General features: G+C 47.5%; 1 protein-coding gene across 1 annotated transcript; it reads left to right on the top strand.

The window, feature by feature from the left end:
• Positions 1 to 5107: 5107 nt before the first annotated feature.
• Positions 5108 to 15868, top strand: LOC137145575 (uncharacterized). Its single transcript, XM_067536420.1, has 2 exons — positions 5108 to 5204; positions 12132 to 15868. The coding sequence occupies exons 1-2, from the start codon at positions 5108 to 5110 to the stop codon at positions 15866 to 15868; spliced, it is 3834 nt and encodes a 1277-aa protein (XP_067392521.1).
• The last annotated feature ends 1000 nt before the right edge of the window (positions 15869 to 16868 follow it).

The raw sequence follows: 16868 nt of genomic DNA, 5'->3' as shown, positions 1-16868 counted from the left end.
TAACCCCTTCAAATACTGCAGTTTATCTAAGTCAAAGGTACCTTCCTGTGGCCATTGTTTACTAAAATCTCCAGAAAAAAAAAATATATATATATATTATAATTATCATGTCCATATAATTTTTACACAACAAAATTAAACACTTTACAGTCAAACCCTTAGAACCTGGAATAGACTTAAAATTTTAACCATATAGTCCAAAGGACTCCCAGGGGTGGGAGAAAATTGCCCCACGCCCATAACTGGGGTTTCTGATCAGAAGTTGCTCACCAACTCTCACCCACACAGGGGATTACAGATTGGAATTATAACAGTAGACTTTGCTAATAAAATAAACAAGGGATCTTACCTTATCGCCTCCCCGCCGCCTCAGCTCCCTAGAAGTAACCCCAATAGGTGAATTCACATGGTGCCGGCTGGGTAGTTCAATGGAGCCAGGACGAGGAGGATGCGCGCTAGGCGTGCCCATCTGAGTGCCAATTTGTGGATGAACCCAAACTCAGGGGTCCTTACTAACATGTCCGTTGCCTAGCGGATGGTCCAGAATAAACCAAACAACAGATTAGCAAAATCAGAGTTTATTCTTTACGTAAAGAAGGTGGTCCCTTCAAATGTAAGGGGCGACAACTTAGAATTTTATGTTAACAGCTTATATAGACCCACACAAATCTTTATACGTCACAGCTTTCATGGTCACACACACTAAAAAAACTACTTATCCAGGAATTTTCCCAGCACAGCATTTTCGACTTTCCTTATCTAAGTTACAAGGTCTTTCTCTGCATTCCATCCCTGCTGGTGTCCAGGTTCCATAACTATCTTGTTAACCCTTAACATTCTAAGATTTAAACTTCTGCTAGAAAGGCTTTTGCAGCCATTTCTAAAAATCAGTTCTCAGCAGAAACAGAGACCCCATCTTCTTTTTCCTTCACAGTGTTGAGCACTAGCATGCCATGGCCTGGTCTGTCAAGGTACCACCCCAGCTTGTACTAAGACATAGAATGAATATATCTTGGTTTTGACAAGTTTTCTATCTGCTCATGCCCAGGGCTGAGGTGTGCTCTTGCTGGGTGTTGTGGGATGGAGCTAAGCACGAGTGAACAGACATCGGGGGGAAAACATAGGCCAGTTGAGCTCTCATAACTGCCAGGCGTTCGTATAACGTGGTATATACTAACCTAGCATTCACGTGTTGGCTAACCCAGGGACAGGTTGGTATGGGAGGGACTAATTGCCACAGTGAAAGTGACAAGAGAGGCCAGTGCAAGGCACAAGTCAGTTCTCTGCTGGCCTAGGTCTGCTGATCCCCGTGCAGCACGGGGCATGATGGACCAGGTCTGTGCTGGGCACGGGGAACGGGCAGGCTCAGTGCGTCCTGCAGGCGCACAGCACTGTGACGGGGGTGAGGAGGAGAGAACAGACATGTTCAGGGCACGAGACAGGCACCGAGACAGAGGAGGAGGATGAGGACATTCTTTGAGATGAAGGAGCAGTTCACCCATCCTGCAGCTATTGTTTCAGGCTGTATTCGTCTCCACAGGATGTGCTCGTTCATCTGAGAATATCCCACTGAGATGTATGGGCCGGTTCACAGGTCTCTGAGCCGCCTATGCTGCAGGGGGCATGCAGAGCACCTCCCAAACACGAGGCTCAGGAAGGGTAGGGAATACGATGCTGTCCCCACACTCCTGCTCCTTCCTGCTCCCAGCTGTTGAGCAAAGTCGGGGAGGGAATGTCTTTTATTGGACCAGCTTCTGCTGGTGAGCGAGACAAGCTCTCGAGCTAACTCAGAGCTCTCCGTCACCAAGAGACGTTGGTCCAATAAAAGATATTTCCTCACCCACATTGTCTTAAATATTTCCAGGGACCATTCAAGTGGAAGTGGCCTGTTAACACCTCTTCAGTCATGGCGGATAAGTGTAGAGAAGAAGAGGCAATGGGGGGAGGAATGGGTTAGTGGATGGCGGAGTATTGTAATAATGTCATAAATCCAGTGTCTCTGGTCAGTCCATGTTTTTTAGTGTTTAGCAGAGTTCTTCTCTTTGAATGTGTTGTGCAGATTTCCTTGGAGAATCAAGACTGAGGGGCCGGATACAGAGTGATTGTTTTGTGAAAACTGCTCACCCACAGGTGATGTGATGTTTTTGTCTTTTATCATTTTCCTGTGTCAGTTCATTCGAGTATCGTCATTGTCGGGTTTCAGCCACATCCTGGAAAAAAAATCTTTCCTGAATCCCCTTTCTGGCCTTCAAACAACCCCCAACCTCTCCAAGGTCATCATCAGACGCAAGCTCCCCACAGACCAGGACACACAAACTCCAAACGGCACCTGACCCTGCCAGAACAGCAGATGGAAATTCCCATATTTTCACTTTTAATGTTCACCCTGAATCAGGACAAAGTCAAAATACCAAAAGTTTTCACAGAATCTAAAGTTCCAAAAGATTTTGACACAGAACATTCCCAGATCAAAACTTTTTTTAGGTTTGTTGAACCAAATTGAAATATTTTGTTTCATCTCAGCTCAGCACTGAGCTGGGTCCACCCTCCCTGCTGTGGTATCTCACACAAGCTGTACTTTGGGTGCCTCAAGCCCCTATTTTCCCCTGTGGGCTGGGCTTCCCGGTAGATTACATCTCCTTTGGGGCACCCTGGCTATTCATCCAGAGGGTCGATCACAGTGTATCATGGGAGATGTAGTCCAGCCCAGGATTCAGCCTTCAGGGGAGAATGGGGGCACGAGGCACCAAAAAACACAACTCCGCTGAGGCTCTGGAGTAGCTCAGATGGATACAGACGAATGTCAGACTGACCTGAAACAAGATGCTTTGATTCAGTCCAACAGCCTGAAATGTTTCAATTCAGGACAAGCAAATCCATAAAATAAATGTTTTTGTTTCATTTCCCTGATGGAAAATTAAAATTCAGCAAAATCAATTTTTCTCACAGACAGTTTCAATTTTGCAGAAACCACATTTTCTCTCTGTCCTGGGGTGTCCACCCCACCCCAGACCTGAAGGGGAAAATTAGGCCAATTAAACTTAGGTTGTACCTGGAAGAAACCCAGGGAGTAGGGGTGGGGCCTAAAGGCAGCTGAAGTCCAACAGGGAGAGGAGCTGGGCAGGATGTATAAAGCGAGGAAGTTGGCCGGCTGGGAGAGGATGAGGAGACCAACAGTTGTTCTCCCTGATACGGGGAAGAGCAGGAAGCTGCGAGGACAGAGTATGAAGCCATCCAGGGAAGGAGCAGCAAGGGCTGGAAGAGTACAAGCCCAGAGCTGCTGGGCTGAGAGTGTCTGGACTGGAACCGGGTGTAGAGGGTGGGCCCGGGTTCCCCTACCAGCCACAGGGGGAGTGTCCCAGACCAGGCAGTGGGGAGCAGACCGCCTGGGACAGTTTTCTTTAAAGGATTTGCGATAGCGGAGAAGAGGGGGAAACTTCAATGTGACGTGGCTGGAGGGCTAAGCCATGAAGAGGAACGCACTGCCGCTCCCAGCGCACACGAGGCCACGCAGTAACTGAGGGGAACAATGGACTGAGTAACTGCAGGAAGGGGTGTCGGAGCAGGTGACAGAGCTAATTACCCAGATGAGCCGCAAGGAAGTGCGGCTGAGCAGTGAGTGAACCACCCTTTGACACTGTCCAGAAAAGAATTCAGAGAGACGATTCCTGAGCAGCTCTAGGAGTAACTAGGAGCAGGGCTAGCTGGCACAGCGTTAAAACACTTCTCCTTTTCTGCACTGGTTTAAAACCATAGTAACTACAACTGACCCAGAGGTTTCCGACGGAATGGTTATCCAAAAGAAAATGCTCTTTCGACAGATCCACGCCTTCCACAGGAACGTGTGAATTCAGGGGAAGGTTCTCCTGCCGGCCTGCCGTGGGTTTCTAGGGTATACCTTGTGTTTCAGGAACACCCAAACAGCAGCCCGGGCAGCTGGAACATTTAGCTATTTCCAAAACAAATTATATCCGACTTTTAGTCCCACTAAAAATGTCCAGGTTTTGGCATTTGGTCCTTATTGAGAACTGACCACTTTTCAAAAACTCAAAATTTTTCATGGGCTGGAAATTTTGTTTCCTAATCAAAAACTAATGCCATCACAGCTTCACCTGTGCTGCACTCCTACTAAACACAGTGACAATTTGCTGCACTGTAGGCAGTACTGCAGGATGCATTGTGTGAAATGCCCTGGGCACAGAATTAAATTTACAGCAGTACAAGGTGGGTGTAAAACACGACCGTTCTGATTTGGCAGCATTTTATATCCACTCTCAACTCTGCTCTGGTGTCTCCACACCGTGCAGAGCTACAGTGACACAGGTACCTTGTCTTCTCCTTCAGGGCCTGACTTGTTCTCTTCCCTGCCTACATCTCTCCTCACATTTTCTTCCACTCCTCTCTTATTATTGCTTCCTTAAGTTCCTAAAGACTTGGAGCCTGATTCTCCCCTGCCTTGTACTAGTGTCATTTTTGACTCCTGTGGAAAAGTGGATTTAAAATGCTACCAGATCAGAGTGGCAGCATTTCATACTCCCTTTGCATGTGTATAAATGATGACACCAGGTGTAAAGCAGTGGAGAATCAGGCCATAGTCTCCTATCCCAGTCTGCCTTATCCTGTCCAAACATCTCCTTCTCTGCCCCTTCAAATTTCTCCTTTAAATCCACTTCTTCCAGCAATCCCTCCCAGGCTGAGCTCACCAATTGTCTTTCCACACCCACGCTTCCCTGTACTGTTGTCCAGTGTCCTGTGTTTACATTAGACAGTGAGATCATTGAAGTCCCACGGTCATGTCAGTAACATCAAAAATGATGCACAGAAGAGCGAAACTAGCCCTTTTGCCAGCCTTCTACATGGACTAGTTACTGCTGGGAATCGGTTTCTGAGCCCTCGGTATGTTGCACTTGAGTGTGTGTCAGGAAGTGACACAGAACCATGCTCACAAACTCACACTTCCCGTGTGATGAACCAAACTAACCTGATTGCAGGGTTATGAAGTCCGTAGCCAAGGAGAAGCATTTGAATCTGTCTCCTGAAGGACTCCAGTTTAACACGAATTATTTTCTTGTAGGTGAGACACAGGAAAGTGTTTGGACTTTAAACCATGGCCAGGCCAGATGACACAATTGAGATGCCGGCTCTGGGCCGCCCTTTCCAGCTGGGGATGCTGTACGACTGCCGCAAAGATGTCCTTATCCCAGGTAATTCCCCAGCTGTAGCCCCTGAACTCTGGAGAGAAGGGGGGAAAGGGTCACAGTCTGAACCACTTCATACCTGAGAACGAGCCAGTTGTGGCTTGAGTGGCCCTGGAACTGGCCCTGCACATTCCCCAGGCTCAGGGCCTGAAGTAATTGGATGGGGCAGGAGGTACATGCACTGGGCTGGTGACTTGCTGCCAGGCATTACAGGTCAGTGGTTCTCAAAGTCATTTGGTCGCGCACCACTTCTTTGAATCTGTGGTAGTTTACACTTTCCCCTTCCCCGTCTGCTACACAAGTACATACACTGAAAAAAAAATCAACATGCAATTGTGTGACCACGGTCGCTGGAGGGGCTATACTGAGAATGCTGAACATTGGCAAAGAACAGGGCAGACGATCCCCCTAACTGGTGATTTAATCTATCATTAGATTACCTAGCCAGTACAAAACAGCTTCCGTAACTCCTGACTGGTTACCAAGAAGCTAAAATACAGTTCCCTTTAAACAATCCAGCCTTTGGCTCCCTCCCAGACAGCCACGTCTACATGGAGAGGTTATCTGAAACCTTATTCACCATATATAAAATTCTACCAGTCCCAAGAGATCAGATACATTACCCACCAAGTCAATGAATATTTCAGCTCTTACCCAAATACACATTTACAGCCAATTCTTATTAATAAATCTTAGATTTAGTAAAAAAGGAAAGGAAAGAGTTACTGCCATTGACAGCTCATTAATAGAAATAAAGTTCTTAGTTCGGTTTCATAGCGGAGATGCTGAGGTTGCTGATTTGTAAAAATCCTTCTGGAATCAATTTAAAAGTTTGTAGTTTAATGGGCAGTCCGTGTTCAGAGTTTGTTCAAAATCTTCCATGATAATTTACATGGATAATCCAGGGTAGACCTGGAGATCTCAATGTGATTTGAACTTCCCCTGGCAAAGATTAAGAAAATCTGAGATAAAAAAAGATCAGGCTCAAGAACATTTTTATAGTTCCCAAGCAGGCCGAAAAGCCTCTCGTCAGAGCAGAACCTCCCCCCCAGGAAGACTAGGCAATGTAGATGTTTGCTTTGAAGCTAATCTGCTATTTCCTGGGCTTACACAGGTAAACTAGTTATATTCCTTCACGTAAGGCAATTAACTGATCCTTCATTATAGCGTAGATAATTAAACTGAAGATGCTGTTAATAATATTATTATATTATATTATATTATATTACATTACAATAATTATTAATTTCCTGCAATATCTTACCTCTTTGATCTTAATGTTAACTTCATACAGACGCATACTTAATTATGGCATTTAAGACATGAAAGGGAATTAGCATCTATGAACTAGTCTGGTTACATTGTTAAACTTCTAACAAAAGATAGGCAAACACAGACAAATACATGTAGGATCTGTTCTTTGATTCTCTAACAATACAGGCATACATACCAAAGAATTTAGTCCACTTAACACGGCTTTGATAACTATCTAGAAGGAATGGCCCTGTTTACCATCGCAGCACTTTTCTAATATGTCCTTAAGGGTTGATTTTTGGGTCATTTAGCCGGCTGGTTGCTTAACCCTCACTGGCTCAGTGTCACACACTCTCAGTGAATTTGAAAAACAGTGAGGCATTGATTCAAACAGAGCCAACGATCCGTTGCAATAAGAGCAAAAGCAAAACTGCGATTGTGGTCGATGCTTACAATTAAATGTGCACACCACGTCGTGACAAAGGGATTTACGTACAGGTGGCAACGACTTCGTATAAAGCTATGCGAGCTTAACAGAAATCCGCCAAAATGCACGGCACCATCTTGAGTACAATGCACAGTGCTTTCTGAGCTCCTGATCTGTCGGGAGGAATCAGCTTTGCTCATTATTCATTGCTGTGGTTAACATGTGCCCAGTAAGGGCTTTTTTCCATAAAGCGTGTCAGGCTGTCCCCAGAATTGAGGGCCTCTGTTAGGTCATGTAGAACTAAAACAACTCGTGTTCCTGATAAAATGAAACTCCCAGCTGCCCAGCGGGGAAGGTTTATTCTCTACTGATCTCTTCTCAGGGTGGCTGCCCCCTCACATCCCCACCCACCAGCCAGTAGAGTCTGAACCCTCCCTCCCTGGCATTTAGCAACTGAAGAAGATAAGAACGGCCATACTGGGTCAGACCAATGGTTCACCTAGCCCCGTATCCTGTCTTCCTGTCAGGTGCTTCAAAGGGAATGAACAGAACAGGGGGAATTATTGAGTGATCCATCCCCTGTCATCCAGTCCCAGCTTCCAGCAGTCAGAGGTTTAGGGACACCCAGGACATGGGGTTGCGTCCCTGACCATCCTGGCTAATAGCCATAGATGGACTTCTCCTCCAGGAACATTTTAAATTCTCTTTTGAACACAGTTATAACCTGTCATGGGATGGAACCTTAACTGTCTATCCTGAGGCTACCCCAGCCCCAGCCACCCAACAGCTGCTCTGCGGAGGAGGCGGCTCATTTTGGGACATCACAAATCATAGAATCATAGAATATTAGAGTTGGAAGGGACCTCAGGAAGTCATCTAGTCCAACCCCCTGCTCAAAGCAGGACTAACCTCAGCTATATCATCCCAGCCAGGGCTTTGTCAAGCCTCAGATTAAAAACCTCTAAAGATGGAGATTCCACCACCTCCCTAGGTAACCCATTCCAGTGCTTCACCACCCGCCTAGGGAAAAACTTTTTCCTAATGTCCAACCTAGACCTCCCCCCCGCAACTTGAGACCGTTGCTCCTTGTTCTGTCATCTGCCACCACCGAGAACAGCCTAGTTCCATCCTCCCTGGAATCCCCTTTCACAAAAATTTCACAAATATCTTGGTGGTGCAGCCGGAGGGACCAAGAGTCTGACTCTTTTCACAGATTGAGCGGTATTAAGGCCAGAAGGACCATTGGATCCACTAATCTGAGCCCCTGTATGCCACAGGCCAGTACATTTCACTTTGTTACCCCTGTACTGAGCCCAGTCACTTGTGTTTGACTCTGATGCCAGGCTGCTGCTTTCTCCCTCACTCTTCTCCAATCCCTCTACCCCCTCCGAGGTGCTCTCCCACCTGCCGGCACACCATGGGAACCTCCGGCAGCGGTGCTGGCTCTGCCCTATGCACGGCCATGTACCAGTCTCCTCTCTAGTTTAGCAGAGCTCCGTCTGGCACTACAGGAGTCACTAGTGCAGCTGAACAAACGTCCATCTTGGACCTAGAGCCACCGTCTCTGTGAGGCTCCCACTCCACCCTGACCCAAGAGTTGAACTTGAGACGTAGGACCGTTCTCTAACTACTGAGTTTCAGCCAGTGCACAGAGCCAGCACAGCCAGAGATCAGCAAATTCTTCTCTTAGTGTGTAACAAACGTGTTGCTGTACTTGCAAGGTCTTTGCATTTCTAGAGTAGTTTTGAAAAGTCCATGCAAAAGGTTTCCCCTTTACCAGGAATTAGTTCCTGCTCATTGTTTCATTTCTGGCTAAGGGCAAGTGAAGTGCTATGGAGGGACAGTGGTGCCAAACTCTGCTTTCCATTACGTTGGCTCCAATCAGGAATGATTCTACTGACTCCAGTATGCACTGGGTAAGCAAGAGCAGAATATGGCCCAGTGGCATAGTTCGGGTGAAGCTGACTTTCCATTACACGCCTGCTTTTTTACCCCCTCGCCCGCATCTAAATACACTGCCAACAGTTCAGCTAAAGAAACCATTGGCCACCTTCCTCTGAAACTCGTCTCTGTGGTCTGCGCTCCCTGGGCAGCGTCCTTCTCGCTTTCAGGCCTTGGATTTGGGCTTTTATGTGGTTGATGAAGTCATTAGAAACTCAGCAGAGGCCATAAGGTGCATAGAGCCCAGATATATCCCTCAGCAAGTCCATGACATCCTTCTGTGGTAAGCTGGCCTGGGTGAACTAAGCGTGGTCCTTAGAACCAGGACCCCACATCCCGTTCTTACCCCTGCTATTTCATTTAACAGTACTTAGCGCTACAGAAACATTATTAAAATATGTCTCTAAACAGCCTGTGAAATTAAAAATAACACCCCAATGTTACAGCTGAGCCAAGCAACTGATAGAGCTTCAGTGATTTGTTCAAGGTCCCACCGAAAACCAGGGTCAGAAGAGTACTGAGAATGGAGGGGGAGGTGACAGAATGAGCCAGAAGCTGGGTGGGGTAGGGCAGGTGGTGACAGATTGAGCCAGGAGAAGTAGGAAGAGACTGAGACATGATCCAGAAGGGGAAAGGAAAGGAACCAGGAACTCTGGAGGGGGACGACACTAATGTGGACAGACTGGAGACAGGGCACAAGACAGGGACCAGGGCAGGGGGGTCAACCTTGGTGGGGGTCAGAGGCGGAAGGGCCCTGAGTCTCTAGTGTCCTTACTCCTGCGTGTTATTGCAGACAGCTTTCCAACAGGGAGCCTCCAGCATGATGATGTACAGGAACTTACAGAACTCCACGTTCGGGAAGTGCTTGTGGAGAAATCCCAGTAAATGTGGAGGAAGGAACAGAGCCTGAATGTTGCCTATCTTGACTCTCTCCCTTGTTATGCTTGAACACTGGACACAGTCTCGAGGGGCCGGATTGTTAGAAAGATGCACTGGGCTTCTGAAACGCCTGCTAGGCTGAGGCAACCCGTGCCTGCCGGTAGTGGGGGCAGTGGAGAAGAGTGAGGGCAGCTGGCTTCAGCAGAGTTACTGAGCATGCTCAGTACAAGCCAAGCAACAAATCTGGAGGGACACTGACCATGCATGCCCTCACGGCTCACCTCCACCTCTAAGCACCTTTATGCCAATTTAGGCACCAAAATAACCTTTAAAAATCTGGCCTTACATTCCTTTGCTGACAGCAAATAGCTGCAGAACCCCTGGAAGACGTGTCTCTCCCCTTTTGTGGCTGCTCAGATTTGCAGAAGTGCTGAGCACTCACAGCTGCAACTGAAGTCAGTGGGAGCTGCGCTTTGTACATATAAAGTGCTAGAACACGGCGAACAGCTCTGGAAAAAACCTCCGGCCAGGGCTTCTCAAGTTGGGCACCCAGGTTAGTGGACTTTTGTCCTTACTGTCTGTGCCCCAGCTCCTCACCAGTAAGATAAGGATATTCACACCTCTCTATCCCACAGCGTGGTTGTGAAGAGAAGTGTCTGAATGTTGCTGAAGCTCTCAGATGTTACAGTGATGGGCACCAGGAGGAAATGAACAATTCCCTGTTCAGTGCAGGATTGAATGGTGCACAGTGAATAAGGCCTGTGTCCACACATTTGATGCTTGGTTTTGCAACCTTCACTTTCCTAATGTAAAAGGATTTTTTAAATTTAAATTTCTAGATTTTGTACTGGAGAAGGAGCTAGTACAATCTGTTAGAGGCTTTGGGATCCAGTTGGATGATAAGTGCATGTTTGCGTAACACTCACATTCTCAGCTGCTGAAACTCTCCTGGGTGCAGGAGGCTACAGTAAAAATGTCATTTTAATCTTAACTCTGCAGAGTCATGGTTTGTGTGTTTATATTAGACTTTTAAACAAATGTTCATCTGTTTTTAATCTCACACACCAACATGACAAGTTGCTGTGTTACCATATCAAACAGTTGTTCAAGGACATTCAGCTCTGTCAGCGATCCCCTGTGGGTGGGGCACCAGTGGCCCTCCCTAGGTGTCAATCTCCGAGGGAGGCAACACCTCCCGGTGCCTTCGCCCTGTGGGGAGTCCCAATGAAAGGGGCCGCCTCTGGCCCTTAGTAATTGTCCCTGGCTCTCACAGGGCAGGCAAACAGTCTATGACCCGGCCCTCACTCAGCGATGGCCAGCAGTGGGAATCAGCCTTCAGCCCTCGGCGGGGCGAGGCAACAGTCTAGGGCCTGGTCTTTCCATAGGGCAGGCAGAGAATAGGGAACACAGTCTCGAGCCCTTGGCCAGGCGAGCACGCAGTCTAGTAGCCCGAGAGGGCGAGGAAATGGGCCAAGGCCCTGGCCCTTACACAGGGGCGAGTAAGCAGTCTCAGGCCTGGCCCTTCTGTAGGGCCGGCAGTCACACAGCCTCAAGCCCTTGGCAGGGTGAGGAAGTGTCTATAGCCCGAAGGGGTGAGGAAATAGTCCCTGGCCCTGGTCCTTACGCAGGGCAGGGCAGGGCAGAGGGGCAGCCATCTCTAGGCAAAAGGGCAGCAGGGGACAGGCTCTGGCCCTCGATGGGCATTCACCCCAGGTCAGGGTAGGAAGAGGGGAGGGGGACGCAGGCCCACCCGTCTCCACTGCGTCCCAGCCCAGGCCCTGTCAGTGACGGGGTGTCCCGATACTGGGTCAGCGGGGCTACAGCCGAAACGCGCTGACTCACAGCGAGTGTAGGCTCAGCTGGACCGTAGTCAGCTTCCCTGGGCTTCTTCCTCCCACCCTTTCCCTGGAGTACCTGGTCTCCTGAGCCGTACCCCGGTTCCTCGTCGCTTGACGGCAGGTCCGGGAACTGTTCAGGGTCCTCTGTGGAGGTCAGCTCCTCTAGGTCCCAGGGTCCATGGGTCCCTTCTGGCTCACCAGAGGTTGGCAGCTCAGGCGGCTCCTCCAGATCCTCAGGACCCCACGCAGTGAGTAGATCCGGCAGCTTCTCCTCCGGGGCGTAGGGGTCGAGGCCAGGCATACACTCAAACACCAAGGGAGAGGCGTCCTTCTCCCTCAGCCGCTGGCCCCTGACTGAGCGGGCAGGCCTGGGTTTTATAGGCCTAGCCCTGCCTACCCGCTTCTGGTCAGGTGCTGCCTTCCCAGGTTCCAACCCAGGGGGTTTGGCTCTCCCTCGGTGTCACTCCCTGTGGGAGACCACACCTCCCGCCTACAAGCTCCTATTTTAATACTACAACATGTCGTGCAGTTACAGAACAGTAAGATTTCTTACCCTCTCTGCCGTTTACCATGTGTTTGTCTGTACTATTCTAGGCATCACTTTATGGGACCTGGAGACACTTCGAAATCACGTAGATTCAAAACCACAGTCCAGGACTGAATTTCAGATTATTGCATCTGACACCATTGAAGACAAGGCCTCTGCCCTCAATGTCACAGCACCGCTGAAGGCCAGTTTCCTGTCTGGCCTGGTGGAAGTGAATGGATCCGCAGAATATTTAAGTGATACCAAGACATCAAAACATCAAGCCCGTGTTTCTCTCCAGTACTCAACTACAACGCAGTTTAAGCAGCTGACTATGAGCTATATAGGTCGCCAGAATGTCTCTTACCCTGATGTATTTGACCAAGGCACGGCCACCCATGTGGTCACGGCTGTGCTGTATGGAGCTCAGGCTTTCTTTGTCTTTGATCAGGATGTTGATTCATCTGAGAACATACAAGAGATACAGGGAAATCTCCAGGTTATGATTAAAAAGATACCAAAGATCTCCATCGAAGGGGAAGGAGCTCTCAAAATGGATGACAAGGAAAAAGCAAAAACTGAAAAATTTAGTTGTAAGTTTTATGGTGATTTTGCTCTTGAGAACAATCCTGCTACTTACCAAGACGCCATGAAAACATATTCCACCCTCCCAAAGCTGCTGGGTGACAAGGGGGAGAAGGCCGTACCAGTGAGAGTCTGGCTGTACCCGCTGACCAAGCTGGATTCCAAAGCTACTCAGCTGGTGCGTGAGATCAGCATAGCACTGATCTTTGGTGTTCAAACTGCCCTGGAGCAACTGACAGAGCTAGACATGCGATGCAACGACATGGTGAAGAATCCAATTGCCTCAACCTTCCCCGAAATCAAGAGGAAAATCCAGCAATTCAAAGGTCTGTGTAAGCAACACAGACAGACTTTCCAGAAAGAGCTCGCAGGACTCTTACCCTCCATCCGTGGAGGTGGAAAAGAGGAAGGGGCCCTGGTGGACATTTTAACCTGCAAAAACCAATCACCGTTCAATACCAAGCAACTCAATGAATTTCTGGATAAAAAGGAAAAAGAAATGAATTTCGTCAATTCTTATCTCTCTGTCCTAAAGGAAATGGAAGTAGTGTCCTCCCAGAATAAACTGGATGAAATAGTACTTGATCCTATGAATGACTTTGTTGTCTCCTTTATGTTCACCTCATTACATGAAGAGGAACCATATTTATCAGATTTAAAACTCTGCCTTAAGACCCAATTTATGCAGAATACTCAAGATCCTACATCAGGCAGTTCTGTCGGCGAGAAACCAAACTCCAAACTGTGGTTTGAGTACAAAGAGAGAAACCAAAGTGCCCGAAAATCTGCAAAGTCCATTTCAGACTTTGTCCGTGCCAATAAATCTAATGAGACGACTCGATTCATTGTGGCCTCAGTCCCAGATAAGGACAATCCAGGGGCTTCAATTTACCTTTATGAAAATGGAGAGCTGCTCAGCACTAACTATGAACCTCCGTCGAAGCCTCTTTCTTTACTTATTGATGGAGTCAGACATGACCATGTGCAGTTCACATTTAAACCAGCAGCCTTTGGAAGGAAGGAGATATCCTGCTATCGGGTAGAGTACAGAATTGTAGAGCAGAAATGGACGGCTATGGATACAGATGACAAACAAGAGACATTCACAGTAACTGGGCTACGTCCAAACACCAAGTACCAGTTCCGATACGCTGCAGTGAGCAAAGTAGGACTCAGCGAGAGCAGCGATGTGAGTGATACTGTGAAGATGCTTCCTACCAGCCCTCCTGGGAAGCCAGAGAAAACTACTGTAGATTCATCAGCCATCACCCTCACCTGGCAGAGTCCCAGTGTCATTGGAGATGGAGTCAATATAAGGGAGTACAAGGTGGAATATAAGGAGGAGGCAGGAGATATGAGTCAGGAGGGGAAAGACAAATGGCTGGAACGAAGGACAGGAAAGAAAACAGAGTTCTGTATTATTGATGGACTGAGGCCTCAGACACCCTACAGATTCCGGGTGTCGGCTGTGTGTGCGGATGGAGCTGTGAGTCACCCAGGTGAGGAGGGATCAATTTCAACATCAGGAGAAGAATTAAAGACACTAGCACAGTATTTCTTCAAGAAGAGCACTCTGATAGAAAAAGGGCAGCCCTCAGTTTATGCACTTCCAATAGAGAAGGCAATGTTCGATTCTACGGCAAATTACCTGAAGTATAGCCTGGGAACAGTAAATCTACAGATCCCTAACAAAGTCATTATGGTGATGGGTGCAACTGGGTCAGGAAAGACTACACTCATCAATGGGATGATCAACTATGTCCTGGGTGTTCAATGGAAAGATGAATTCAGGTTCAAACTAATCCATGAAATTACGAATAGAAGCCAAGCCGAGAGCCAGACGTCTGAAGTGACTGCCTATGAAGTTAATTGTAAAAAGGGCTTCCAAGGCCCCTACTCCCTGACTATAATAGACACCCCAGGATTTGGTGACACCAGAGGGATAGAGCAAGACAAAAAGATAACAAGGCAAATTCGGGCATTTTTCTCCACCCCAGGGGCCATTGATCATATAGACGCCATCTGCGTTATAGTTCAGGCCTCACTCGCTCGTTTGACACATGCCCAGAAGTACGTGTTTGACTCAGTGCTCTCCATTTTTGGGAAGGATATAAAAGACAATATACAAATCCTGATCACCTTTGCAGATGGACAGACACCCCCTGTTCTGGAGGCCATTAAAGAGTCTGATGTCCCTTGTGCTAAAGATGGTCAGGGCATGCCCATTCATTTCAAATTCAATAACTCTGCACTGTTTGCTAGCAATGCTGGAACTGCTGCGGGCAGTTTTACTTTTGATGAAATGTTCTGGAAAATGGGAGCGATGAGCATGAAGACATTTTTCGAGTCTTTATGTAAATTAGAAACTAGGAGTTTAACATTAACATATGAAGTTCTCAGAGAACGGAAGACGCTGGAGACGGCCGTGGAAGGCCTGCAGCCACAAATCAAAGCTGGCCTGATGAAGCTAGAGCAACTGAGAAAGACACAGGAAGCTCTGGAACAGCACAAGGATGATATGGAAGCCAATAAAGACTTTGAGTATGAGGAAGAGAAAACAGTGCCAGTGCAGAAGGACATCTCTGGCACAGGTAACTATATAACAAATTGCCAGCGGTGTCACTTTACATGTCACTATCCCTGTGTAATCCCTAATGATGATGGTAAGCGGGGGTGTGCAGCTATAGATCAGAGTACAGGATATTGCACTGCTTGCCCTGGTAAATGTTTCTGGAACGTTCATTTCAATCAAAAGTACAAGTTTGAATATAAAGTAGTAAAAGAGAAACAGACTTATGCAAAACTGAAAGAAAAGTATGAGAAGGCATCTGGTGAGGTGTTATCGACAAAGAATGTGGTTGAGAAGCTGTCTCAGGAATACGCTGAGGTGGAAGAGATATTAATGGAGCTTATTGATCAATCATCTCGCAGCCTCCAACGTCTGCAAGCGATTGCTTTGAAACCCAACCCGCTGTCCACTCCGGAATACATTGACCTGCTGATCATGTCGGAAGAACAGGAACTAAAGCCTGGGTACCAAGAAAGAATAAAATCCCTGAAGGAAGTGAGGGAAATAGCTGAGATAATAAGAAAGATTACTAATAAGGAGGCTCTGCTGCCAGGAGAGAAGGATATGTACAAGCAGCATAAAGAAAACCGGTCTGTCGCGAAGAAATTAGTGAAAGGAGCAATGGATATTTTTAATAGCTGGTTAAAATAAAAAAACTGATTGCAGCTTACCATGAAAATGAAGTAGCCTGTTTAACCAAAGCATGCATCTTAGCCGTGATTCAGGATTGGTGTCTCTTCTTGTTTGTATAACACTTTCTTTTAAGATTCAATAAGCCTGATTCTCCTCTGACTTACACCACTTTTATTGAACTGACTTCAGTTTACACCCTATCTTCTATTAGCTTGCTATGCCATTATAGCCTGTAATCAATAACTTGTGGCTCTATTTACAACAATCTGCGTTTAATAACCACTGTATGTAACGAGACAAGCTTTATTTGATGATGGCTGCATCCACACACAGTGTGTTCTAGTCCATTCCCTGTGTGTTCATTTACTCTGAGTTTTCATTAAATCATGTAGCAGTAGTTTTATAGTTTAATAAAAACAGATTTGATCTGGATCAGGCATTTGTGTCTGTCCTTTCCAGACCTCAGTCTAACATCAAGCCACCGTGGGGGATGACCCCAGACGTCAATAAACCCATCCCCAGTTCAGATCTGGAGTGTTTGGATTGTTTATTACCATGATTTTTTAACATCAGAAATAATTTCCTCTGATGTTACAGAACCATCAGGCCTGATAAAGGAATGAATCCCACATTATGCCAAGCATCTGTCCCAGCTGGCTACTGCTGCCTCTCTCCCTCAGGTCACCACCTAAACATCAGTGTCACATCTCTGGGCTTTAGAGACACAAGGTGGGTGAGGTAATGTCTTTTAGTGGACAACCTTCTGAAGATGTTATTACCTCTTAATCCAGCCCCCAGGGGCAGTCCTGGGGGGCATGGACACGGGCCAGGAGCTGCTCTTGGGCACCCCACCCACCCGCCAAGGGCAGATGGAGGGTCTGGGGCTCCCCCTAGCGGCCCAGGCTCCCTGGTGGCTCTTACCACAGCCCATTTCCAGATTCTGGCCTGGCCAGAGCGTGGGGCCTCGGCGGGATGGGGCTCCTGCACGTGTTCCACTTTCGCCTTTGAAAAGGTGGTC

Source organism: Emydura macquarii, unplaced genomic scaffold (assembly GCF_026122565.2).
Source record: "Emydura macquarii macquarii isolate MOO-44397 ecotype Brisbane River unplaced genomic scaffold, CSIRO-AGI_Emac_v2 contig_3592, whole genome shotgun sequence".
Taxonomy (NCBI): Eukaryota; Metazoa; Chordata; order Testudines; family Chelidae; genus Emydura; species Emydura macquarii.
Note: the sequence above shows the minus strand (reverse complement) of the source record. Positions and strands in the feature narration are given on the sequence as shown.